This window comes from Pieris napi, chromosome 9 (assembly GCF_905475465.1).
Source record: "Pieris napi chromosome 9, ilPieNapi1.2, whole genome shotgun sequence".
NCBI classification, from domain to species: domain Eukaryota; kingdom Metazoa; phylum Arthropoda; class Insecta; order Lepidoptera; family Pieridae; genus Pieris; species Pieris napi.
This window is the reverse complement of record NC_062242.1, coordinates 4,708,217-4,732,037: the sequence shown is the minus strand read 5'-3', so window position 1 is coordinate 4,732,037 and position 23,821 is coordinate 4,708,217. Positions and strand designations below refer to the sequence as shown.

Sequence of the window (23,821 nt, the reverse complement as noted above, 5' to 3'; positions counted from 1 at the left end):
TTCAACTACCAGCAGATATTGTTACGCGATTTCTGAAAGCATTGTTTATTACTGGGTATTTAGACCGCCGTTACAAAATACGTAGTTCGGCGTCAAACGATCATATTATCATCGTTTTCACTATCGTTGACTCGTCATTCTATTGTAAATTGTCTGTAACACCATAATAACTGCAAGGTCGTGACGAGTAGTGGGGACCAGTACACAATTGCACTTGATTTCAGTAAATAGTACTCAACAAACGTCGGAAAAACTATGAAATGTGAGGACGAATGTGTGTGACGTAAAAATTGGTAAACCTTTTAGTGAACGAATTTTCGGTGTGTTTAAACAGCTGGTCCTAAGACTGTTGAATAAAATGCCTTAAATTGTCTGTCATTTCGTAGTTAAGTACTCTATGATGCACACGGATTGATCATTATAGTTTTTGTGTGTGTATTAGTTTTGATTGTGGCGTTCAGTATGTATTACATAATAAGCAAAGTAGTTTTTAGTATAGTGCTTTTCATTTTTGGAATTGAAGGAAGTAAGTATTATATTTTACTCTTTTAAATAATGTAACATGAATATGTTAAAAATTTGAATTTCAATCAATGCCGTTCCATCTACACCTTAAAATCCTCTATCTGTAGTCCATTCATACGTTTGTTCTAAGTAGTATAACCAGAAAGTATTTATTAATTGATGAAAATGAAATGAATTGTCTTAAAGACAAGTAGATCCTTCGGTGGTACAGCCTTCGGTGCATACCAATCCAAAACAGCTATTGTTTCGCCTGGATATCGGACCCAGCACCTCTAAGTTATATGCCGTTTGCACTAAGGTAAGAAAGTAATTAGATTCTCTTTACGGTGATACCAATGTTCACCTCTAATAGTACCATAGATAAGGTATAACTAACAAACACACGTGTAATTGTATTTATATAAATCAAACATAATATTTGAAATTAAAATATATACCTATATAAGTAATATAATATATAAAGATATATACCTGTATAAGGATTTCTATCGAAACTATTCCAAAATCTATTCTGTAGTGATATTAGGTCGTTAACTATGTAATTGGAGTTTATATAATGACCATTTACAGATTTTATAAATGGCTTCTCTTGAAAAATCTTACGTCTTAAAGTAACTCTTTATATGGATAATTAAATGGCTTATACCTTGGGAAAGAAGAAAGACGTAAAAAGAAAAAAGGATATACGTATGTTTCTATACATACGTAAATGCTTGTCCATGATAAAAGAGTGTCTCATTTCTTTTCCTCTACAACAATAACCAAATTGACACTGGACATTAAATTGATATCTAGCATGATATTAATTGATTTTTAATTCATCAGGTGATAAAATGTCCAAATGCATTTAATTTCAATATCATCTTTAATACACTATCTCTCAGTAATAACGTTCATTGTTATAGATTTATGATCTAAGGGTCTGTTTCACAATGTACGGATAATTTCCACATAAGTTCCAAATTAGCTATTTATTACGTATTGGTAGGATAAACACTATTGTTGCGTTTCACGACTGTTAGATAGCCCTATTCGTCACATAAAGTCCATCATAAGTTATGAGTCCGATGAAGTGTCAAATAGCACAATTTATCTTCCAAATAATTTGTGTTGCATAGCTATCTGGTACTTTATCCATAAATTGTGAAATAGACCCTAAGTCTAACGAAGCGTCGAAAAGGGAAGGCAATCCAAAACATGTTTTACTGTAATTTAATCGACTTAAGCTATCTTTATTCGTTCAAAAACCAATACAGGCCTTTACTCAATTCAATTGACACTAATAAAAAATGTCTAAAATCACAGAAAAGTCCAGATTATGTTGTTAAATATGTATTAGGCGGGACTTAGTTACTTTTTTGACTTTGTTATAAATATTGAAGAATTATTCAAACTCTATAATTAAATAAGATTTACATTATTAAAATAAACAGAAAGTACTTCCTTTAATTCCTTCTTTTAAAGTTATTTATTATAAGATGTTATTCCGAAAATAATAAGTCTTTTGTAATGTGTTATTATCTTTTTATTGGTTGGTAAACATGTTATTTTGCCGCCATTTCGCACTGGTGTCGTGTTAATCGGACATTGATTTTTTCCGTCTGGATTTAAAACCCCAGTTCGGTCAATGGCCTGAACTCCTAAAAGAAGTAGAATGAACAGAAACACGGTCTCCAGTTGAAAGATCTTCATCTGAAAAGAAATATAATTTTATTACGTGTGTTTAATCTCGCATTGTTCAACATGGAACCTTCGCGTAAAAGCATTTTGTATATTTTTATAGTTATCATAATATTATCCTTGTTTGTTTGACTTTTATGAGGCATATTTAAAACCTCACTTAATTTGTTACAAAAAAGGTTAAATAAAGGTCTTATACCTTTTTTATGAGATCCTTAACAATGAAGCAATTTTTTAAGTGTCTTTGCATATTATGTTTTCCATAATTTTCGGGTAAATTTCTGACACATGCCGGAATTTTTTGGAATTATGATGGTTAAACATAGAGTCCAGAGTCGCATGCTTAAACCACTAGGTTAAAACTGCTTTATGTTTGATAAATCTCTGCATTTTATCAGAAGGTATGTATTTGTTATCCTCGGTAAAAGGTAAAAATCAAGACTGATTAAAGAATTTTATTATAACATATTATCACAAAAATTAAAATATTTCAAATAACATTATATGTACCACATGTATCGCTTCTTATAATAATCACTATATCAGTGACGGTGTTAGAAGATTTATTATGGCTCTATACTTTTTATTTCTATATATCTGCAACAAGTGAGTATGTTTGTTCTAAGTAGTCACTTGTATAGTTGAGTAAGAAGGTTGTAAATTATGCTAAATTCAATCAATAGTTCGTTTAAAAAATGACATCAGCAATTTTTATAAATAGTTTATCTATTAGTATCATTGTTGGTTGTTGTTATTTTAAATATTCCTTGTTAAGAATTCAATATAAATATACTATACAGACAAATTATTGACTTCGGCTTCGGTAGGTAAATAACAATTTATTACTAACTTACTTCTTTATGTCATCTATTGGATATCGTACTTACTATTTTTTAAATTTATCTCATGTGTGAAAAGATACTAAATGCCTTGGTAATAGGACAGTTAACGCTTTATAGACTATATAGATAGAGATAGGAAGAAGTATATAGATATAGACTATATAGATATTGATAAGGATTAAATAGCTGTTACTATAAATAAATAAATATTTACTTACGTTGAAAGTTCAAGCACACGTGTTACCGAGAGAAGAATTCTTTGTATACTGTCATATTAAACAAGACCAGTTTCGATTTAAACAAAAAACACGACTCAAAACAGATGTTTTAGAGAAATATTCAAATTGATATAGATAATTAGATTGTTAATCGTATACATTATGCAGTATATTTTGTATGACCTTCTAAGATTTAAGTATAATTATTTCTGAGATTAGACGCGATATTTTTTTGATAGACAACGATTTATTCATTCGACTTATTTCCTCCGACATAACGGCTTTAGTACAGTAATTTTCTCAGCGAGCTTTATGCTCGTTGATGTTTAGTACTCAAATGTTGGAACACGTTAATTATGTCGTTTCACTAGAAGTTTTATACATATACATTATACGTATACATAGTTACATTACTTTTCAACATACCCAATAATCCATAACATTTTATACGTTTTGATTGATATTGAATCATAAATATATATGTAGTATAGTATGGGAAACTGTTGTTGAACTAAACCCATATAGATATGATGATACATAGTATAATTTTTGTACATCTAAGCTATAATTTATCTCAAATAAAGTGTATATTCAATAATGTAATTCTAATATCGTTTCTTAAAGTAAGCGCAGAATGTAACCAAGATGAGTCGGCTAGTTTTGTTCGGTGGCCCGGAATGACGCCAGATCGAGCTGTACCCGTATTCATGTACGCTGCGAGTGGTGGCGAGGAGTCTCTAACAGGTTAGTATTGAAGTAGATTTTAACTTTCTTTTACCGAGAGGGTTGTCTGAAGACTGTCCTCCCAAAAAATATTGTTTCACCTAAAAACGATTGTGTCTCTTACAACAGGTTTAGATTATTTTGGAAATTCAACTCAGAACTAACTTTACTGGCTTTATCACATAAACCTGCAGCCGTAATCAGAATCGTACATAAAGAGTTAGACGGGTACTAAGCCTAGTTAAGATTTAAACTAGCATAATACAATCATTTGGAAGATGTTGCACCGTTCTCACTTCTCTATTAGCATAACGACGGACAAATCTGAGTACGGCTGTACCAATAAATAATAATTACACAAAATAAATATTTCCTATATTTATGGAGCGTGGCTTATCTTAATAGTCCATGCAAAAGTTACTTATGTTTTATTACAGGAGCCTGTCTCAGGCGCTGTCGGGAATTAGAAGACTGCGCCTCTGTCGTGGTCACATATGCCAAGGGCAACTGTCAGGGCCTTGCCTATTCAGCGGTGACTAACCTCCATGCAGACAATGATATCGCTTATTTCACTAAAGTTTGCCTAAAATGTTAGTATTCAAACATTCTTATAATATACTAGCTGGCCTGGCGAACATCGTACCGCCTAACAGTCGATTCTTTATTTTTTTTTAATACTTATTCTGCTATTTGGGACACCGGTCTAGCTAGTAAGATAAAAAAAAGAAAGTTGATAAGACAACAAATACATTATGTCAAAAAATTAAAATTTACCTTCCCGGAAACCCTCCACTAAAACTTGAACATTATGACATGGTATTAAAGTTCAAATTGACTTTTAAGTATTATTACGAATATTTTGTATGGGAATATAGAAGTGTTGTTTTTAGACTTTTTACTCAATTTTTTTTATTTCTCTCCGTAAAAACTATCCTCTTACTTCAAGGAATATTATAAACAAAGAATCAGACAAATCGGTCAAGCCGTTTTCATGTTATGTCGTGACAACGGAAAACAGGTTTCATTTTTATATATATAGATGTATTGTTTTTAGCTCGTTCAACCTATATGTTTTAATTTATTTACGTCTTTTACGGGTACTCTGGAGGAAAAGATTTAATTATGTTTCCTTTTTTCAATTGGCAGTACCCCTAGGATGTGGAAAGAAATGGTGGTCCATGGAGAGTACCCCTGGCTATTCATTAAATTCTGAAGGAACAAATATCAAAGTGCTTCCAAATATTACCGTACATGATTGCTATAATGCTCTTTTCTCATCGAATGAAAGAAAGTATAGGTTCGTATATAAAGGTATTTTTGTTCTACTATACACAAAATTGTTTTTATTACTTGACCCTTAAACCCGTAGGTACCCTAAAATCTGTCACATTTTTGTAAAGTGTTTGTGGGTTATACGGGGTTTCAAAGAGACGACGTGACTAGACTAGAAATTTATGTTGGAAGTTCCGGAGACAATAAGCCTTTATCTCGAAGTTTTCTTCTGTAGAATCTTTGTAACTCTGATCTCTAAGCGTTTAATTTTTAAGTTTAAAAGTGTCAAATGTTGCAGGTCAGCGCAATGGATTGAGCCAAATAGTCCTTTAGACACGTTTGTTGTGTCAGTGAGGGCGATAGGAGACTGCATCTTGAACGGAGAAAATAAATTTACTGAACCCGAGGCATACCGGGTGTCAAATTACTATACATATTATATAGAGAATGATTGTGAACATGATTGTAAGTATAATTTGATCCAGCCGTTGTATCAGTAAATAATTACCACGGTGGAAAAGTAGAACGATTGGCCAAAGATGGCAAATAAATTAGTAAAACTTTAATAACATTTCTTAGAAGCTACTTTATCGTTTCACCATAATTTGACTTTACCAAATGACTAAGTTCATTGATAAACCGAAAGAATTGATAGGTGATTTATATTTGGGGAATGTAATAACTTTATTATACTGCTATAAGTAGACATTTTATTAAAAACCTTTATTTGCTTTTAGATCCAAAGAAAATCGAGAGATGTTCCTATGAGGAGTATAATAACCAGACACTTAAGCGAGTTGATTTAAGCATTCACGATACGACAAAGGAAGAGGTAAAGTCATATTAAGAATTTTTTTTCATGGCAGACATGAAAAAAAAATACAGATTTTATATATATAATATCTTGAATTTTTACTTTAAGTAGAATGTAATAAACACATTAGTTTCTATTTATCTAGCAATGTACACGAAGAATTTATTATAGAACAACCAAAAGAATAACTTATTAAGTATTACATATTTTAGAGTTCAATAAACCAGTTATCGATCGTACAGGTTTTAAATATAGAAACCTTATACCGGAAAATATATTATGAAAATGCGATGAGAATCTGATTAGGTCCATTGCGTGCGTGCATTACCTGTTTCTACTCATAATCTATACTTCTATATTTGTAACTTACTGGAATATCAATCAAATAGTTACTTTTATTCGCTTTTAAGATAAAATAATTTTTACATCCTGAATTTTCAAAAAAGGAATATATTATGTGTTAATTTTACATTATGTTTTATTTTTTAATAAATATAAAATTTCTAAGAAAGTCCTTTTAGCCCACTACAAAAACCCGAAGAAGATTAAGAATTCGATGCGTGCCATGTTTTAAAGAATGCTTTAGCATGCTTGCATGTTGTATTAAATATATCAACTATTGAATCTCAGTTTTTTTTAGTGCAAATCAGCATGTGAGAACGAAGACCGTTTTATATGTCGTGGGTTCACATGGACATCTAGACAGAGCCGCGGTCTCTGTGATCTGCACAGTGAGGATCTCATTTCCACAGGTTCTTGGCTCTCGCGACGTGTATCAGAAGCTACTTACTATAGGCGGGTTATTTGTCTAAACAGTAAGTGACCTTAAAATTTCGTTTGAAACGGGTGTTTGTATGTAAATTGTACTAGTATTTCGTCATCCTTAAATTTTAAGTCAGTAGAAAATGCTTGCGTATTTCTCAATAGTATAAATATGTACATGCATTTTCTACTGAATTGCTTAAGCTTAAGACGTCTTAACTCGTTCTCTATTTTTCTAGTTCATTTTACTATAGCAACCCAAAACGTATCACGATGTTGGCAGTAATTCTTATTCCGCAGGCAAATATGACACATGGCAAAAAAAAGATCTCAATCAAAACGTTACAACTTTTTATTATGAATGAAAACTCGTATTTCTATATAACTTTTGATGTGTAACGAAAGTTGATACTTTCGTTGGTTCAAATGAACCAATTTAAAAAATTTGAAGCAATTTATCATTTTCTATTTTAAAAATACGAAAAAAATATTTACCAAAGCAAAAACCAAACAAAAATTACAGTATCTGTGGATTGTGAAGAATCTAATATGATTGTGACATACCGACCACGTGGTAACTTCCGAGGGCGCATGTACGTACCTGGCCATGGTGAAAAGTGCAGTGCTCGAGCTTTTGCGGGTATTGTGAAGTTATCATTACCTTTCTATGGTGATTGTGATGTCAACTTTGCTTACGGCATTTCTAAAGGACCCAATGGAGTCGTAAATAGGTATTGATATTTGAATTTGTGGTATGATTTTCTATACTTACTCCACTATATATAAGGCAACTCACATATCTATTCCCACTATAATTATTTGTTTATATTAATGGTAACGAATAAAATTTCTTTAGTATTCTTACGTGAAAGGAAAACGATAATAATTTTTATCATATTTAGGACAATGGCGTATGTTATGTTGATGATCCAGAACAATCCAATCATTCAGACTGCAGGTGATAGATGGGTGAGAGTTGGGTGCTCACCCGGGGCGGCGTCACGTGGATATACCAAAGTTGATGCTACAGTGTCTGTTCGAGATGCCAGGTATATTTTTGGTGTTATCACCCAGAAGGACCTAACTTACAATATCTGTAACTACAATAGTTATTTGGGCTATTCAATAACCTATCGGACATATAATAATATTATGGACACAAAAACAAAACGTTACAAAGGAATGCTACGATTCATATCCAATTATCCATAGCTTACGATTTTTAAATGAGAATGACGTTACCTTCCAAATTGAGACCTATTTATGCGACGCTCCTTAGCAATCAAGGTTATAAGTATTGTGTGCATTCAAAATGTATTGCGACGCGTCAGTGGTAACATATTTAAGGTAGAGATTGTATATCTCTATTCTGTGCAAATTTATTGTAATTTATGGCAGTATTCTTTTAAGATAAATGAGATTCCAATTGAGGCGAGTAGCTTTTAACTATTCCTTATATTACTACTGTAACATTCTGTGAAGATATCACAGTAGGTGATAGTGTTTTTGTGAAAAAATATTTATATGCTTGCCGATTGTAATAAATAATTTAAATGTTATATTATATACTCGTATGATTCTTCTATAATGTATTTCTAGTATAGGGATAAATCACAATTTAGGAAAATAAAAATATGCCGAAATTGATTGAAATCCAAAATAATTACAGCAGGCCGTCTCTAGTAAGCGAGACTAGTTCCGAAAGCGGCGCAAGCGCAGTATACGGTCTAGGCGCGGCTCCGCTAAGTATGTACATAGTGCGAACTAACGCCGACAGCGGACTTAGTGCTGTCTCTCTAGGAGAACCACTTGAATTAAGGATAGAAACCACAGGTACTAGACAGTATGATTACTCGTAAATCGTTTGTTGGTGTGTAGCCGCGTCGTAGTTTGTTTGACTATTTCTTACTTTGCAGATGATACAGAGATAGAAGCCTATCACTTGGTTGCATCATCTAGACTTGGTGACAGTTCTGTTTTGCTACTTGATAGTAGAGGATGCCCTACTGGACAGGTATGAGAAAAAACAGGTATTTTTTTATATTAAAAAATAAAAACGGGTACAGCGGTACTACTCCTCTTTAAATCTCCCTATTTAGAAATTATTCAACCCCTATTAGGAAATCCTCTATTTCACGTTTTACATTGTTTTCAGGTAGACTTTCCAGCGTTCACAAGAACGTTTGAAGGCAACACCCAACGGCTGTCAGCGAAGTTCAAAGCATTTCGGTTTCCGAACTCACATGTCATCAGATTTTCTATCATGGTGCGGTTCTGTGAACTTAAATGCGCACGGGTCAGTATTTTATTTATTACGAAAAATCCGTAGAGTACAATAAGTCTTTGATCTGTAAGATACTTTACATTGAAAAGTGTGTGAGTGTATAAAATGTTATGCATGAAATAGCGACTTTTTTATTTTTTTAAATTGCGTCTCCTATTTTTGTGGCATTGTCGTACCTTTTATAATATTGTACTAGTTTGAATCAAATGCGTTTAAATTTTAAATTTACGAAATTAATTAAAACAAAATAAAAAAAACACTATATTGTATTTTTCGAGTATGATTTTTATTGAAAAAAAAAACGTGTTACATAGGTATTTTGTATATACAAACGTTTATGTTGACAGGTGAATTGTGGAAAGCTTCAGCAGTACCGGAGCTCCCGGCACATTAATAGCTCATATGAGTATGATGATAGCGAGGTTGCTGCTGCCATTACTCAAGAGGTATTACTTTCATAATTAAAGTAGTAGGTGGATTTTCAATCTGTTATCAGGGTTCTATAAATAACCAGTTTTTGTTCCATAATATAGTCACTGTTATAAACACAATAGAAAATCTTAAGTGAAACTATAAAGAAAATCATCAGAGACAGTTTACTTTTTGAGAGCCAATAAAAATAACTCCTCGCGAATTCCTTTTTTGGATATGTCCTACGTGTAAAATATTTTTTTTTTACTTTAAGAAAGCTTGGGCGCCCAACGTAGTGGCACAGGGTGGTACAGTCATGTGTGCAGGCGGTGATGGGCGGATGCCTCTTGAGCTGGAAATGGTGGTGGGCTCTAAAAATATCCTGTCTACTGATACCCTTGTTAGAGCTGATCATCGATCTTCTTCACGTAAGTTTGTTATGTACCATTCCTTAAAAAGTTTCAATGAATAAATGGTAAAAACTTAAATAAGGGATATTTTTATTTGTAACTTTCTTCTTCGGCTTCAGCTGAAGAAAACCAAATTAGTGACAGTGCAGTGGTATGCGTCCATGAACTACTGCTGGTTGCATTGGGTCTGGCGTGGCTCGCTGTACAAGTCCTGCTTTTGCTGGGATGTTGCGTCCTTGTCAAGAGGTAATTAATTTAAACAACATTTTAACCCCTGACGCAAATAAAGGGATACAACTCTAATTACAGACACATTTTCTCCATCTATTTGTGGAATAAAATATGAAATTGAAATGTCGGAGATTAGTTTTTTTTAGTTTTATATTTTATTTATATAAAAAGTTTTTTTAAGAACCTCTGTTTCTTTATTGAGGCAACATTGTATATTCGTTTTTCCAGAGTATGAGTAGCGAGAGAATAATCTGTGCATTCACACCTGGGCATAAGTGTACAGGCATGTTAGAGATTCAAGCAAATACCTGTAGCCCTACCATGAGTTTGACAAAGTGTTTAACGCTAATGTCTGCCTTAGTATTTGTATGAAAAATCTTGGAGTCTAGTGATGTCAGCCGTCATGGTGGTTTCTCTTACACAACAAAATATAATAAGAACATTTATTATCCTTACAATAATCCTTAATGATTTGTTTTTTTCAGGTATAGAAATTTAGCAGAAATGAGTATGCAGAAAGACTACCACTCGTTTGACAATATTGGCTTCGAAACCTCATCCACGCATCGTAGAGTTCATTGGCCAGATCAACACATAGACGTCCTTCGTACATAGTAAAAACCAAAGAGTACTAGTTATGTTTTGTTTTTAAGCGAATAAAGCTTTATTCTATGTGGGCCGGTACTTGTAAGACAGCCTATGGCGTGATAACTACCGGGTGTTTCAAAATTTAAAAGATATTAAGGCAGATAACGAAACCTATCGATACGGTTTTTATATAAAGTTAATATACTACTTTAAGAAAACATGTATACTTAATTATATATATAGGTATATATATATATATTTAATAAAATATGATATAAAATGTATTTAAATTATATTATATATAGATAATAAGAATTTAATATACAGTAGACTAAATATGTATTTGTTTGTTTTGTTTCATAATATAGTAGGTATATTGGAAAACCAATTTACTTTCGATTAATTAAGCAGGTAGACTGATGTATTCATTAGAATAAAAATTATGCTGAAATGTCTTCTTTCTTGACCTATAACTAGTAATATTAAAAAAAAAAAATTTTACTAAGTGAAAATACTGTTTATTTCATTTGAAATTTTCATAAATCAAACCCGGCAAACATTGTTTTGCATTATATATTGGCAAACTGAGAATTGGTAAATCGGTAAAAGTAAAAGGTTACATATCTATATTTTTAATGCCAAATCACAATGTACAAAAATTTACTAAAATACAATTCATTTATTTGACCTACCTATATAAAAATCGGTCAATTCGTTTCAGAGGAGTTTGGTTACAAAAACTGTGACACGAGAATTTTAAATGTAATATATATGTATTATAACGTTATTTGTATATTCGAAATTTAATAAAATCGTAATCTCGTATAGGCTACATTCCTTAAGTATTTTACTCCGTGGTATTTTCGGCCGGAGCGTATAGCACGGGTGGAGCGGGAGCGGGCGAGGGCGCGATAGGGGGTTGTCGGGCTCCACCGCGAGCAGATTGTCTTACGCTTTGTCTATTCGATGCAGCGTTGTAGTGGTAACCTTCGAACTTGTCACCACCTGTCCCAGTTCCAGTCTGAGTGGGATATGTAGCTGTACCCATGTACATTACCTGCAATTAATTATGAAATTGGTTCTTCTCCCTATGAAGATTGTTTCGTACATTAAAATAATTTGTATTAATTGTATGAATAGATAGTATTTAAAAAAATCATAGAAATCAAATATTTAGCGCCTGACACTTTTTATGTGCTCAAATTATGAAGTTCCTTCACCCTCGATTATGATTTACCATCAACTTTGACTATAAAAAAACATTGAATAAATATCACATTAATTCTAGTTGATTTTGGTATTAATGAATAATCTATAATTATTATGATGATGACTTTGCAATTGACCTTTTTGCCTATATGACATAAAATTGTATAAAATTAAAAATATGATATACTTGTGGTTTATATCCATCTGGGCCAGCTTCGTACTCCACAAGTTGAGTTCTACCATCGGGTAAGAGCACGTGGTAAGATCCAGACGCCCGATCATCTTTTCGTTTCTCCGAGTGTCCGAAGTCTAAAGAGACGGCGTTGTCTTGCACGTCATAAGTAAACTCATAATTTATTGGCAGCTAAAAATACACAAAATAATTATTTTTAACTTTTTTTCTAGTCAATATAACATAGAATGCGCGCTAACCCATTTTAATAACATTTATAATGTATATGTTTACCGTTTTCGGCTAAATTAAAAAAAAAATGGTTAACGCTCATTCTTATTCAATCATTATTTATTATATTATAAACAATATGAATGTTTAGTTACTGTTGGTTCTGAAATTGGTTTTTTGCCCCCTCCATTTGGTTTGGGTGGTAAATACTCTTGTGCCGATGTTAAATAGCATACGAGCCAGGTTAAAATAATCTGAAAAGAAATAAAAAAAAATGTACGTAGTGTTATTTCTATTTCGTAAAACAGTAGTTTTAAAATATAAGTTTCTATAAAATAATTTATTTACTATTAATTTACCGAAGAACTTACGTAACGGATCTTCCACATTTTAGAAAAAAACTTTATTCACTTGCTGCTGCAAGGTTCACCAGATTTATGGAATATTCAAATAACACTCGCGCTATTTAAATGAAGGGTTTTACAATGCTGCGGTCTAAAAACGTCACACTGTTATTTTTTCATTAATGTTTCTCACGATTCCTTCAAATTTCGAAATAATTAATATCTACGGCTGCAACGAGTCAACAAAGCTAAAGCATTCAGGTGCGATTAAAATTTTGTAAAGCAAGAACAGAAAGGGGGTTATGGGAACAATCATGGATAAAGAATTTCATGTCCGTTGCTTCATGACAGGTTTGATGATGGGTTTACATGTCAAATCCTTACGTAAATTACATTTTTTTTATGGAAAATAAAACGTAAAGGTATTTAAATAATCAAAGTTTCCACATATATATATATCTCTGTATTAATTTTTTAACCTAACATTAGTACCTATGTATATAATATAGCTGAGCATATCTAGTACTATACTGCCTACATATTACTTATTATACGATTCTGTGAATTTTACAATTCTGTACAGAAATTTTGGATCAAATACTAATGCAACAAGCGAGTAACAATGTTGTGAGTGTGGGTTGGAAAAGGGTAATTAAACGTAGTTTGTTCTCTTTGGTATTACGTTTCTGTCACCTGGATGTCCCTTTCCTGATGTTGAGGACGTCATATCATTTAATATAACTCTTCATATCATTCTGGGTTTTTTAATTAGTAGATACGATTACTTTATTTGCGTTGCTATTGGCGTTATTTTCTTATTGTTTGGATCCAATATTTGTATACAGGCAGTCCTCGTACTTACGGCATGTTAGGTTCTCGAAATACGCGACGTAAATCGAAACGACGTAAATCGAGACGTATGTTTACATGTAAAACTCAAGGGTTAGGATCCACACGGTTTCGAAATTAAACAAAAACTGCATTTATACCATAGGTGATAGGATATACATACTTTATAATCAAAAGTAAGTTCTTAAAATAATTATAATTTATATATGCACTTATGAAATTGCTAGTTATTTTTGGTATTTGTGTGTTAATTATTTTAATAATAATTATAAAACTTTAATATGTAATCAAAATATGTAATGAGAAATAATAAATTAAACTTTTGGCTTAATGAAACTATGAATTCTAGATTGCTTCGCTTCTTTCTACATACAATTCTCGTGGTAACACTGATAGGCAGCACAAATTTTGTTATTAACGTTGAAACTTCTCTCAAAATTAGGATCATTTTCTTCAAACATTTTCATGGCTTTCTCCAAATATGCACAAGACAAGTGAATTTTCCTATGCCGGAAATCGAAACAAATGACTTATGCTTGAGGAATAGTGTCAAAACATTGTTCGACGTAACTTGAAACGACGTAAGTCGAGGAAAGAAGAATGATTACGGGACGTAGGCGATATCTTCTTTTATTAGAAAACTATAAAAAATAAATATACTTAGCATAACTTAGTGTTTCAAACACTGTTTAGATACCGGCAAACATCGTCAGCATTAAACAAGGGAGTGGGGGAAAGTTTGCGCAGCGCGCGACACAAACGTCAACTGATAACTGATTCACCAATCACGTGAGCCGCGCACTTTTTCTTGCCGTTATTTTAATGGCTACTGTTAACTCCCAATGGCTACTTAGTACTTTTCAATATAACACCAACGCATTACCCAATTGACAGGCGAAAAATATTTGAAACATTAATTATTATAATTATAATATATTTTTCTTGTTTTCTCAGGCTTTCTATTTCTCATTTTGTCTACCGAACTCCGAAGTCGGATTTATGGCCGATTTGTCATGGAGATGATATTAATTATTTATCCCTAATGGGAAAGGCAAAGGACTTTGGTGCATACAGCCAGAAGATTTTTCATGGTTCCAATTTGACAATTCGACCAAACACTACAATAATTTCGAATCAGTGTCAAGACTCAAGACTCGAGATCATGAGATGACAGTGACACTGTAAAAACATGCCGTTCTTACTAGTTACTACTAAGACTCGAGATAGCGGTTTCTGGTTTACAAATTTTAAAACCATTTTGATTAGATAATTTTGTGATAATAATTAATTACTTGAATTAATGTAAGAAATCATAAAATGAACTCATTATTACGGAATTGTGTAAGACCCTCATGTCGCGCTTTTTCAATAACACCAGCAAAACACTGTGCTGTTCCTCCTAAACGAGCCCCGAAAAAATATTTTGGGCCAGTAACATGGAAATCAATGGGAGTAACTGCACTTGTTGCGGGAGGATTAACTAGTTTCATGCTTTATGTTAGAAAAGAAAAACAAGAAGCCTTAGATCGTGAAAGAAAACGGCAGCTAGGCAAAGCCAAAATAGGCGGTTCCTTCGAACTGGTCGATTCCGAGGTAAGCATACTTAATTACGATTAAGGAAAACGTGAGAACTATTATATTTCAATATAATTTCATAGTTATGACCTATTGCATAATATTTGCATCAAGAAACTATGTTCAACTTTCAGGGTAAAACAGTAAAAAGCACAGACTTTTTAGGGAAATGGTTATTGATATATTTTGGATTTACACACTGTCCTGATATTTGCCCAGACGAGTTAGAAAAGCTTGCAGAAGTTGTTGATAGACATGGTATGGATTTTATGATAAGTTATTATAGTATAATAGCTATTATTAAAGTAGATGCTGAATTTGACATAAGCGCTTACAGGAAAAAAATTATTTGAATGTTGCAGATAAAACGCCATCGTCTCCACCTCTACAACCCTTGTTCATTTCTGTTGATCCTCAGAGGGACACTCCAGAGATTGTTGGAAAGTAAGCTACTTTCTATTTAGTACTCTACTTAAGAAAATAACAATGTATAGTTCTTTGCAAGACCTTGTATTGCAGTGAACCAAATATAAGTATAAATATAATACACACACAAAATAAAGATTTTATTTTCAGATATTGCAAGGAGTTTACACCACGTCTACTTGGTCTGACAGGCACAAAGGACCAAGTACAACAGGCCTGCCGGTCTTACAGAGTCTATTTCAGTGCAGGACCACAAGACGATGATAATGATTATATTGTAAGTCATAAATCATAGAAATCATGTGTAGATATTGAATTAGATTTGAAATTCAGAATACTGTATCGTTCAAACATTGATGATCATTTAAAGTTAAGAAGTATATCTTTTGTGCTGTATTTCACCGAGAACAGCCCTGCGATTCTGTAACTCACTTCACAAACTCACACAGCGGTTTTCGCATCGGCGGTCGCTCTCAAATCAGTCGTGAAGCAGTAATTTTATGATTTGGCATTCTGAAAAGGTGGGAGCTTGTACTTTATTGTTTATCAGAATGCCAAATCATAAAATTACTGCTTCACAACTGATTTGAGAACGACCGCCGATATGAAAACCGCTGTGTGAGTTACAGAATCGCAGGGCTGAATCTATACTATCCAGGGAGATAGTAATTTTGAACACTAAAAATATAAGTTGTAAATTTCAAAATTTTGTTGCATTATTACAACTCTGTGAATTTTAGGAACCAATATTTATAAGTTAAGACTAAAAAAATTTTTTTTCAGGTTGACCACACCATTATAATATACCTAGTAGATCCTAATGGTGAATTTGTTGATTATTATGGCCAAAACAGAAATGCAAAAGAAATTCATGACTCTATGTTGGTAAATATTCAGAAGTATGAAGCTGCAAAGAATTCCTGGTTTTGAAGCACAAAGATTAATTATTTGCATTTAAGTGTGTTAAAATAGAAATAGGTATATATTTTTAACATTAAATTATTTAAAAAATGAGAGTATTTATATTTATAACAATTTATTTGTAAGCTATATTATACATAATTTTAATTTTTAAATAAAATATTTTCAACAACAATAAAAATTGATACAGAATAAAATAAATAATCTTATACAAAAAATTTGATTTGATATATTTTTCTTGCACTAAGTCTGGATCAATGTGATACAGTTTATGAGTTGTCCATCTAGAAGTTGAGGCGCATACTCTTCTTTTATAACAATTAATTCAGTTTTCCCATTACTGTCCTCTTGTAGAATAAGTTCTTCTGACACTTCCAAAGGTACCTCTGTTATTTGCAAGTTCATGTCTTCACTTATTTCTACAGCCGTTTCTAACGATTTTGCTTTCACAGATTTCTTAACCTTTTCATTGTTTTTGCTGTCATGTTTTTTTAGATGATTTGTCAATGATACTTTCTTTTTAAACAGCGATCCACAAATATTGCATACAAACGGTTTTTCATCTAAAAAATTTAATTAAGTAAGTAAGTAATAGTTTTTCATGCTTCATTAAATGAAGGGAAATGTAAATTTAAAAATATCATTAACGCTTCGTTTAGGCTAAGATATGTTCCAGGATTATGAATAATAGCAGAAGTCATGATTCCTAAACCAGGGAAACCACCACATGAAACAATCACCTATCTCCCTAATTCCTTTGTGTCCAAGTTATTCGAAAGATTATTAATAAATAAACTAAGCATTGGCTTAGAATATAAAAAAACCTTATACCCAAGCACCAATTTGGATTAAGAGAAAAGCATTCAACTATAGGTCAAGTTCATATAATTGCTAACATTATACAGCAGACCTTTGATGAGAAAAAAGTTTGTTCAAGTATATTTCTAGATGTTGTACAACAAGCTTTTGACAAAGTGTAGCACAAGGACTCATTTATAATTTGCATAAGTATTTACTAACATACAGTTATGACCGAGCTAAAATTTCATATGCTACTATGGATATTTAGCTGGATATAATTAGAAATAAGATACACATAAATGTACTGGCTAATAGGAAGGCAATCGCCCGTGTCAATACAAAACAAATTGTTTCTTTATAAACAAGTGCTAATGCCTCTGTATACATTGAGCATTAAGCTTTGAGCCTAATTGTTGAATAATAAAACTAGTGTAGTAAATATAAGTGCAAGTGCGGCATCTCGGACACAGCAAAAACCATACTTATTAGCCATAATTATTGTATAGTCTAGAATGTAATACATATAAAGGGAGCGCCTCTTTGTGTACTATATAGTCAGAAAATAAAAACTTTTCTCTAACTAAATGATAACGTAAATTAAGTATTCAGTTCCGTTGAAACTGTATACCTGTATGTATCTTGGAGTGGTCCTTTAAACGTGAAGCACTAAGGAATCGTTTAGGGCATGCTGGACACGCGTGGGATCGCTCTCCCGTGTGCAAGCGCATGTGGTTTGATAAAGATTGACGTAGAAACCTGTAACAATATGTATAAAAATCTAATTTCAACACTTAACATAAAACACGATAAAAAATCTGAAGTCATAGTGCAACAGTCTTGTAACAGGCTACTTGCTAATAGAGAGCTAATCGTAACACAGAAGTGCAAAAATAAAACCGAAGTAAACGTAATATAACAATTAAATATTCGCAGAAATATGTCTGCTCCATATCGCAATGGAGAAAGAATATACTCACTTCTTCCCACAAACAGTGCACGCGAAATGTTTCTCCTTCGAGTGACTGCTCATGTGCGAGCTTAGAGATGATGTTGATTTGAAATGTCGTGGGCACATCTCGCAGGAGTACGGTTTTTCACCTGATAGTAAATAATTATAGAATTCATAAATATCATCAACGGGCTACGAATGTAAATTCGTTTTGTTAAGGATAGGTTGAAATCACATCTAGTGCTATCAGACATGTGACACGAGTGATAAGGAAAAATAATTCGCTAGCTTTTTATTAAGATGTTTATTAATAAACGGCTAGAAAAAAAAACTTTTCTATTATCTATATTATTCCAGAACATAAAACACAATAAAGTTAGAGAATACTGTTAATCAAGATAGCTGACAATTTAAAAATGAAATTAAGTATTTGGTTACATTATTCAAACGAAGTATCATAATTTTGGATTTATTTACTTGACTGAAGGAATAATAAAAAATATACCAGTATGTGACCGCATGTGTACGGTGAAATTAGAGTTCTGACGAAATGTTTTCCCACACACGGAACAAACGTACGGCTTTTCGCCTGTGTGCGTGAGTACGTGAGATTTACGGGTCGACTCGTGACGGAATCTGAAATATTTACCAAAAATATATCTGCCTTGGAGACGAAAATCTACATGTGTATTTTAATTGATAAATCTTCGATATTTTTGAAGTTGATTAATAAAATTATTAAACCAACATATCGCCAAGTATTATTGTTATAAACTGACAATGGTCTCAAAATAAGGTATAATTATTTAACGCCATAAAGTATTTACCTTTTATCGCATACCGGACACGCGTATGGTTTGTGATCGGAGTGAGTTAGTTTATGGGAGTTGAGTAGACGCATTGAGGCAAAACTTTTGCCACAGACATCACACGTACATGGCCGCAAGCCTGTATGTCGCATCATGTGCGCTTTCAGGAGGTAGTTATTTGAATACCTTAAAATAAATTATTATCTTTTTTAACAGTGTTGAGCAAACGTGCGACTCAACCCAGAGGTGCACGTATGAATCACGGCTGTGTACTATTACACTTTCCATTATATGTGCGCAATTAACACTCGTTTGGACATCTTGAGGAAAACGGAATGCCTTAGAACCAAAAATCGATGTCGAGCATTAATGAGAGGACTGATCACCTACTTGCCCGCTAAAAAAATGATCAAGAGATTATTTAATGACACTAAGATACGGGTATAAATCCCATGTCAAATCCAATACGTTTTGTTTACGTCTCGTTTTGACATACGAGAGTGACACTTAGCGCTAAGTCTCGACTCTAAATCTTAACCTAAATGCTAAGAACTTAATTATTAGTTAAATATACTTATGGTAAGTAAGGTCACAGAGTGAAATTTTGCTTATGTCGGACTGTCATCTAGATAGACAAAAAAATATATTCTGTAAGACATTAAAATACCTTTTATCACACAAGTTGCACTCATATGGTGTTTCTCTTAATTCGCCGGTGTGCACGCGTTCGTGTCTCCTTAATGCACAGAGCTCCGCAAACTGTTTTTCGCACCATTCACACGCAAACTGTTTCGTCTTATAGTGACGACGTATATGACGACGAAAACTTACGCGATCTGAAATAAAATAGTAATTAATTAATTTTCTTCATTTTAGAACTGCTTAAAATATTTTTGAGTAACTGCGGTTTTTTACAATTTAATATGTCATTTTATTATATATATATACTAAGTGGGGTATCGTGCGGTGAAGTAAAACTCATAAACATAAGGCCTTTTCAAATTATCATAGTCATAGCATATATATATATCACATAGTGAATGATTATAAATATATTTCTGTTAATGTTTTTTATTTATGTTAATTGGTGTGGGTAAAATATTGTGTCGTTCTATCGAATTAGTAATTACTGTAAAGATAGAATAATTATATGGAATAAATAAATAAATAAATAAAAAAAAATAAAAAATTATCTTGGAAAGGAATAAACTAAGTCACTTCTATATCATATAATTTGAGTTGAGAGAAATTACAAGTGAACGTACGTTCTTTACTTACATAGTTAATTATTAAACAATATTATTGGATAACTCAAACAAAATTATTCGCTCACTTAAACGCATGCGTGTCGCAACGTTTTGTTGAAAAAAAAAATATTATTCTTGTTTTACATAAAAGAAAGTACAAAGTATGATAAAAATTCGACTTTGTACGACTAATATGTGACGACGGACTTCAATACCAAATACAATAGGAACTTACCAAAAAATTCTTTTGAGCATGCATAGCATCTCCATTTATCATTGGCTGTGATATGCAGAGCAGAATGAACTCTCAAATCATGCTCAGAGGAAAACTTTTCGTTGCATTGTTTGCAACCGATTAAATTTCTGTCTTCTGAACTGTGTATTTTCATATGTGATTTTAAATTAATCGCGCTGATAAATTTCTGAAAAAAATATTAATTACAAGTTTTGATAAAAAATTGTACTCATAATGTGATCAGACTCTATTTATGATTGTGTTTCACACAAAAGGACAAGAAGACCTATAGCTTTTTATTCTATAGACCTATTAATGTTACAGTTTTTTACTGGTTTCAAAAGCTTGTAAAAATAAAAAGTGCAATACCTTGTCACAAACTTTACAAGAATGGAACTTTTTTGAAACTCTGTCCTGAATGTTTTGCTTTTTCGTCTTCACTGAAATTATATTAACACAAAATTAATTTATACTTGTACAATACAAGATTAAATCTTAATAGAGGCCACTTACCTGTTTTTTGGATTGTTGATCTGGAAAATTAAATAATACAATTAAATAAATGTTTTTGATTGTTGTTAAATCTATTGGCCCACCAATTAATAAGTTCAAAATAAAATCTAACAAAATCTTAAAACAAAATGAATTAGTTACATACCTATTTTTGACAACACTTTTGGGACATTTCTCATCTTCAAAAACATTATCATCTAAGAACTCTATGCCTGTAACAGTAAATTTCAAATCCTTACCAATTCCAATTATGATTATTTTTTAACTATAGATAATTGTTGCTTAGTCCAATTTTTTATTAAGACCCTACAACTAACAAATATGAGTGTTTAATTGCTAAACATTTATTATTATAAATTATGTTGTATTACTGCTCATGTTTTATTAAAACATGTCTGGAATACACTACACAATTTTTTAAATTATTTGAATAAAATTAGAATACTGCCATGATAATTTGGATACTTTGTATCAAGCATAATCACAAGATAAAGTTGAAACAAAAAATTGCAGAAGTGTTGTTGTAAAAATAACAAAATAGGTAATCTACTAACTTTTAACTATTTTCTATGATACCATACCATATAATACTTCAGCATTCATATTTAATATATTATGCACTTTTAGTTCATTATTTTCCATAGGTATTGCTTTCGTATCAATCTCCTTTTTCTCTTCTGATACACTAAAACAATGTATAGTTATTTCAAATGATTCATATGGTAAAATTCTCAAATTTCAGGAACATTCTAAACTTGCAATTCATAGTTGAAAAAAAATCAATTTTACCTGTTATTCTCGACTTCAACCACATTTATCTCTTTATTAGGTATGTCTCCAAGCAGGATTAAAGACTTCTGACATTTCATCTTAAACTTATAACAAAAAATTATGTTGTTACAACATTCAGTGCAGACATTAAACAAAATTGCTTCTTCGACTGGTATCTGAAATTTATAAATAAACTATAGTATATCTGATTTATTTATGTAAGATACATTTATATTCGATTATTTTTAGAATTAGTCACTACAACACAAATAAATTAACCAACATAAACAGAATAGTTCAAAGTGTGAACCCTACATGATGTTAGGAGTATCCCTTTAAAAATACACACAGGTTGTCTTAGGGAGGATCTTACAAAACAAAGCAGGTGAGACCAATATATCATATGATCGCATAGGAATAGAGATTAGGAAATGTTAAACATACTTCGACAGAGGCTATAGATGTCAGCATATCACCAAGGTTTATCTCGTCTTCATATGAATTAAGGCTGAAAAACTTTTCATCATAGCCTGCACAAATACGGCAAGTCACATAATTTTTCATAAAAGATTCGCATGTTTTTATCGATCCTTCTTCAATAATCTGTCTAGTTGGTTTCATGTTTAGATTTACAATAATAATATCAAAGATGAAATTTTTACTACAAAAGAACGTTATACTTTATTCATTATTTAATTTTTAAAGAAATAAATTAAAAACATTGTTTGATTAAATTTAAGTAACATAATTTATATCTTTTCATTATTTACTATATTATTTTTTGTTCGCAGATTTTCTCGTTTGTTTGGCTATTTTTTGACGTAGTCAACTATCATATCAGCATTAACTGTCACTGTCAGCACATAGGTCATAGTCTCAACTATCCCTTATTTTTTTAATTTTATGACCTGGTAACATAGACTTTTAAATCATAACTTATTTGGAAAATGTTCATTATGTTATACAATTATACTCTGATTTTTAATTCCGAATTTAGAATTCGCCAGCTATCATTCTTTGACATGTCAGTGATAGCAAACCTTTTTGGCCGGGCACATTTTTCAATTTCAATATGAGTCTGAACATCTGAGTCTATACATACATTTTATTGTTAGTTAATGTATCCATTTTATTAAGTGCGGTGTTCCACATTAAAAATGGTTTAATGGCGTGTGGTAATTAGGTTCCTTTTCATCACATAAAAAAGTAAGTTTCAAACGTTTTGCGTTTGAAACATTTTATTTTTTTTAAAGGTTTACTTAACCTGGAATTAGTAGGCAGTAATGCCAGCTAAAGAATACAATAAAGTCATTAAAGTTAATTCGATATAATATATAACAATATTATTGTTCCTGATATTGAAATATTTGTTATTCTGGTTGAGTAAGTAAATATTTAGATTTACCTTTTTGTAGGTAGAACATAAAAAATACGTAGCATTATTTTTATTGCCCTCAAATAAGTCAAATTTGTCCCCTTTTCGGTGGAGAAATTTTTAAGTAGCAACACTTATGAAATGTCAGATTCATACGAAATTAAAAATCAGAGTATAGTCTCAACCCTCAACTTATTTATCTATTATAACCGCAATATTTATAATATTTTTCCTAAAATAAAGTTATTTTTTTCTGGAAAAAAATATTTGGCTATTATTTCCTTAATCTATTCCTTCCTCGGGCAAGTGGTAACTCGCTCATGGGTTTCTGCTTGTTTCGAAAAGTTTTGCTTTTTTAGTATCAAAAATAACATTATATTTCCAATAGGGAAACAAAAATTACTCTACAAACCTGCTTTAGCGTACATATATATATTTTTTTCATTTTAAATTCATATAAATTAACCGTGGAAACATAAATTTGTACACCGCGTACAGTAATGAATATAACTTCACATCACTATACTAGAACCATTTTTCATATCTTCAAAATGTATTGTTTTGAGAACAAGTAGTGTAATCTCGTATGCCCCTAAAGATAAGGCGCGACCTCTGATAATTATAAGTGGAAAGG

General features: G+C 31.8%; 4 protein-coding genes and 1 long non-coding RNA gene across 7 annotated transcripts; 2 read left to right on the top strand and 3 right to left on the bottom strand.

The window, feature by feature from the left end:
* Positions 1-11,211, top strand: LOC125052346. Of its 2 annotated transcripts, XM_047653135.1 has the most exons (16): positions 15-526; positions 3,890-4,009; positions 4,426-4,578; positions 5,135-5,285; positions 5,559-5,725; positions 5,998-6,092; positions 6,715-6,889; positions 7,360-7,567; positions 7,739-7,885; positions 8,506-8,669; positions 8,753-8,850; positions 8,992-9,132; positions 9,468-9,566; positions 9,806-9,959; positions 10,061-10,187; positions 10,658-11,211. In XM_047653135.1, exons 1-16 carry the CDS (start codon positions 463-465, stop codon positions 10,785-10,787), a joined length of 2,193 nt encoding a protein of 730 aa, XP_047509091.1. In that variant the 5' UTR covers positions 15-462; the 3' UTR covers positions 10,788-11,211. The 2 variants fall into 2 exon arrangements, with proteins under 2 accessions (XP_047509092.1, XP_047509091.1); XM_047653136.1 differs by lacking the exons at positions 10,061-10,187; positions 10,658-11,211 and having other exon boundaries at positions 1-526; positions 9,810-9,903.
* LOC125052348 lies at positions 2,033-3,753 on the bottom strand. The gene is made up of 2 exons (XR_007117438.1): positions 3,266-3,753; positions 2,033-2,217 (listed from the first exon to the last, which is right to left on the bottom strand). It is a non-coding gene; the product is annotated as an uncharacterized LOC125052348 (long non-coding RNA).
* A 276-nt stretch (positions 11,212-11,487) lies between the features above and the next one.
* On the bottom strand, positions 11,488-13,147 carry LOC125052477 (pro-resilin-like). The gene is made up of 4 exons (XM_047653353.1): positions 12,744-13,147; positions 12,528-12,626; positions 12,157-12,333; positions 11,488-11,817 (listed from the first exon to the last, which is right to left on the bottom strand). The coding sequence occupies exons 1-4, from the start codon at positions 12,759-12,761 to the stop codon at positions 11,608-11,610; spliced, it is 504 nt and encodes a 167-aa protein (XP_047509309.1). The 5' UTR covers positions 12,762-13,147; the 3' UTR covers positions 11,488-11,607.
* Positions 13,148-14,752: 1,605 nt separating this feature from the next.
* On the top strand, positions 14,753-16,576 carry LOC125052200 (protein SCO1 homolog, mitochondrial). Its single transcript, XM_047652862.1, has 5 exons — positions 14,753-15,158; positions 15,275-15,398; positions 15,503-15,584; positions 15,717-15,843; positions 16,350-16,576. The coding sequence occupies exons 1-5, from the start codon at positions 14,883-14,885 to the stop codon at positions 16,494-16,496; spliced, it is 756 nt and encodes a 251-aa protein (XP_047508818.1). The 5' UTR covers positions 14,753-14,882; the 3' UTR covers positions 16,497-16,576.
* Positions 16,577-16,618: 42 nt separating this feature from the next.
* Positions 16,619-22,616, bottom strand: LOC125052194 (gastrula zinc finger protein XlCGF57.1-like). Of its 2 annotated transcripts, XM_047652854.1 has the most exons (14): positions 22,498-22,546; positions 22,257-22,460; positions 21,831-21,988; positions 21,623-21,726; positions 21,187-21,253; positions 21,042-21,061; positions 20,898-20,968; positions 20,529-20,715; positions 19,714-19,882; positions 19,065-19,232; positions 18,743-18,873; positions 18,266-18,386; positions 17,917-18,044; positions 16,619-17,050 (listed from the first exon to the last, which is right to left on the bottom strand). In XM_047652854.1, exons 2-14 carry the CDS (start codon positions 22,431-22,433, stop codon positions 16,731-16,733), a joined length of 1,821 nt encoding a protein of 606 aa, XP_047508810.1. In that variant the 5' UTR covers positions 22,434-22,460; positions 22,498-22,546; the 3' UTR covers positions 16,619-16,730. The 2 variants fall into 2 exon arrangements, with proteins under 2 accessions (XP_047508810.1, XP_047508811.1); XM_047652855.1 differs by lacking the exon at positions 17,917-18,044 and having other exon boundaries at positions 16,967-17,050; positions 22,257-22,616.
* Positions 22,617-23,821: the final 1,205 nt, after the last annotated feature.

Bases quoted from the DNA above. Each gene is read 5' to 3' on its own strand.
- LOC125052346 (XM_047653135.1), top strand. From the start codon at position 463: ATGTATTACATAATAAGCAAAGTAGTTTTTAGTATAGTGCTTTTCATT. The intron at 6,093-6,714 runs GTAAAGTCATAT...AGTTTTTTTTAG, and splicing joins ACGATACGACAAAGGAAGAG to TGCAAATCAGCATGTGAGAA. The intron at 7,568-7,738 runs GTATTGATATTT...TATCATATTTAG, and splicing joins CCCAATGGAGTCGTAAATAG to GACAATGGCGTATGTTATGT.
- LOC125052194 (XM_047652854.1), bottom strand. From the start codon at position 22,433: ATGAAACCAACTAGACAGATTATTGAAGAAGGATCGATAAAAACATGC. The intron at 21,989-22,256 runs GTATGTTTAACA...TATAAATTTCAG, and splicing joins CATCTATAGCCTCTGTCGAA to ATACCAGTCGAAGAAGCAAT. The intron at 20,969-21,041 runs GTAAGTGGCCTC...ATATAATTTCAG, and splicing joins ATCAACAATCCAAAAAACAG to TGAAGACGAAAAAGCAAAAC.
- LOC125052200 (XM_047652862.1), top strand. From the start codon at position 14,883: ATGAACTCATTATTACGGAATTGTGTAAGACCCTCATGTCGCGCTTTT. The intron at 15,399-15,502 runs GTATGGATTTTA...TGAATGTTGCAG, and splicing joins AGAAGTTGTTGATAGACATG to ATAAAACGCCATCGTCTCCA. The intron at 15,585-15,716 runs GTAAGCTACTTT...TTTTATTTTCAG, and splicing joins ACTCCAGAGATTGTTGGAAA to ATATTGCAAGGAGTTTACAC.
- LOC125052477 (XM_047653353.1), bottom strand. The intron at 12,334-12,527 runs GTAACTAAACAT...GTGTATTTTTAG, and splicing joins AACCAATTTCAGAACCAACA to CTGCCAATAAATTATGAGTT. The intron at 11,818-12,156 runs GTATATCATATT...AATTAATTGCAG, and splicing joins CAGATGGATATAAACCACAA to GTAATGTACATGGGTACAGC.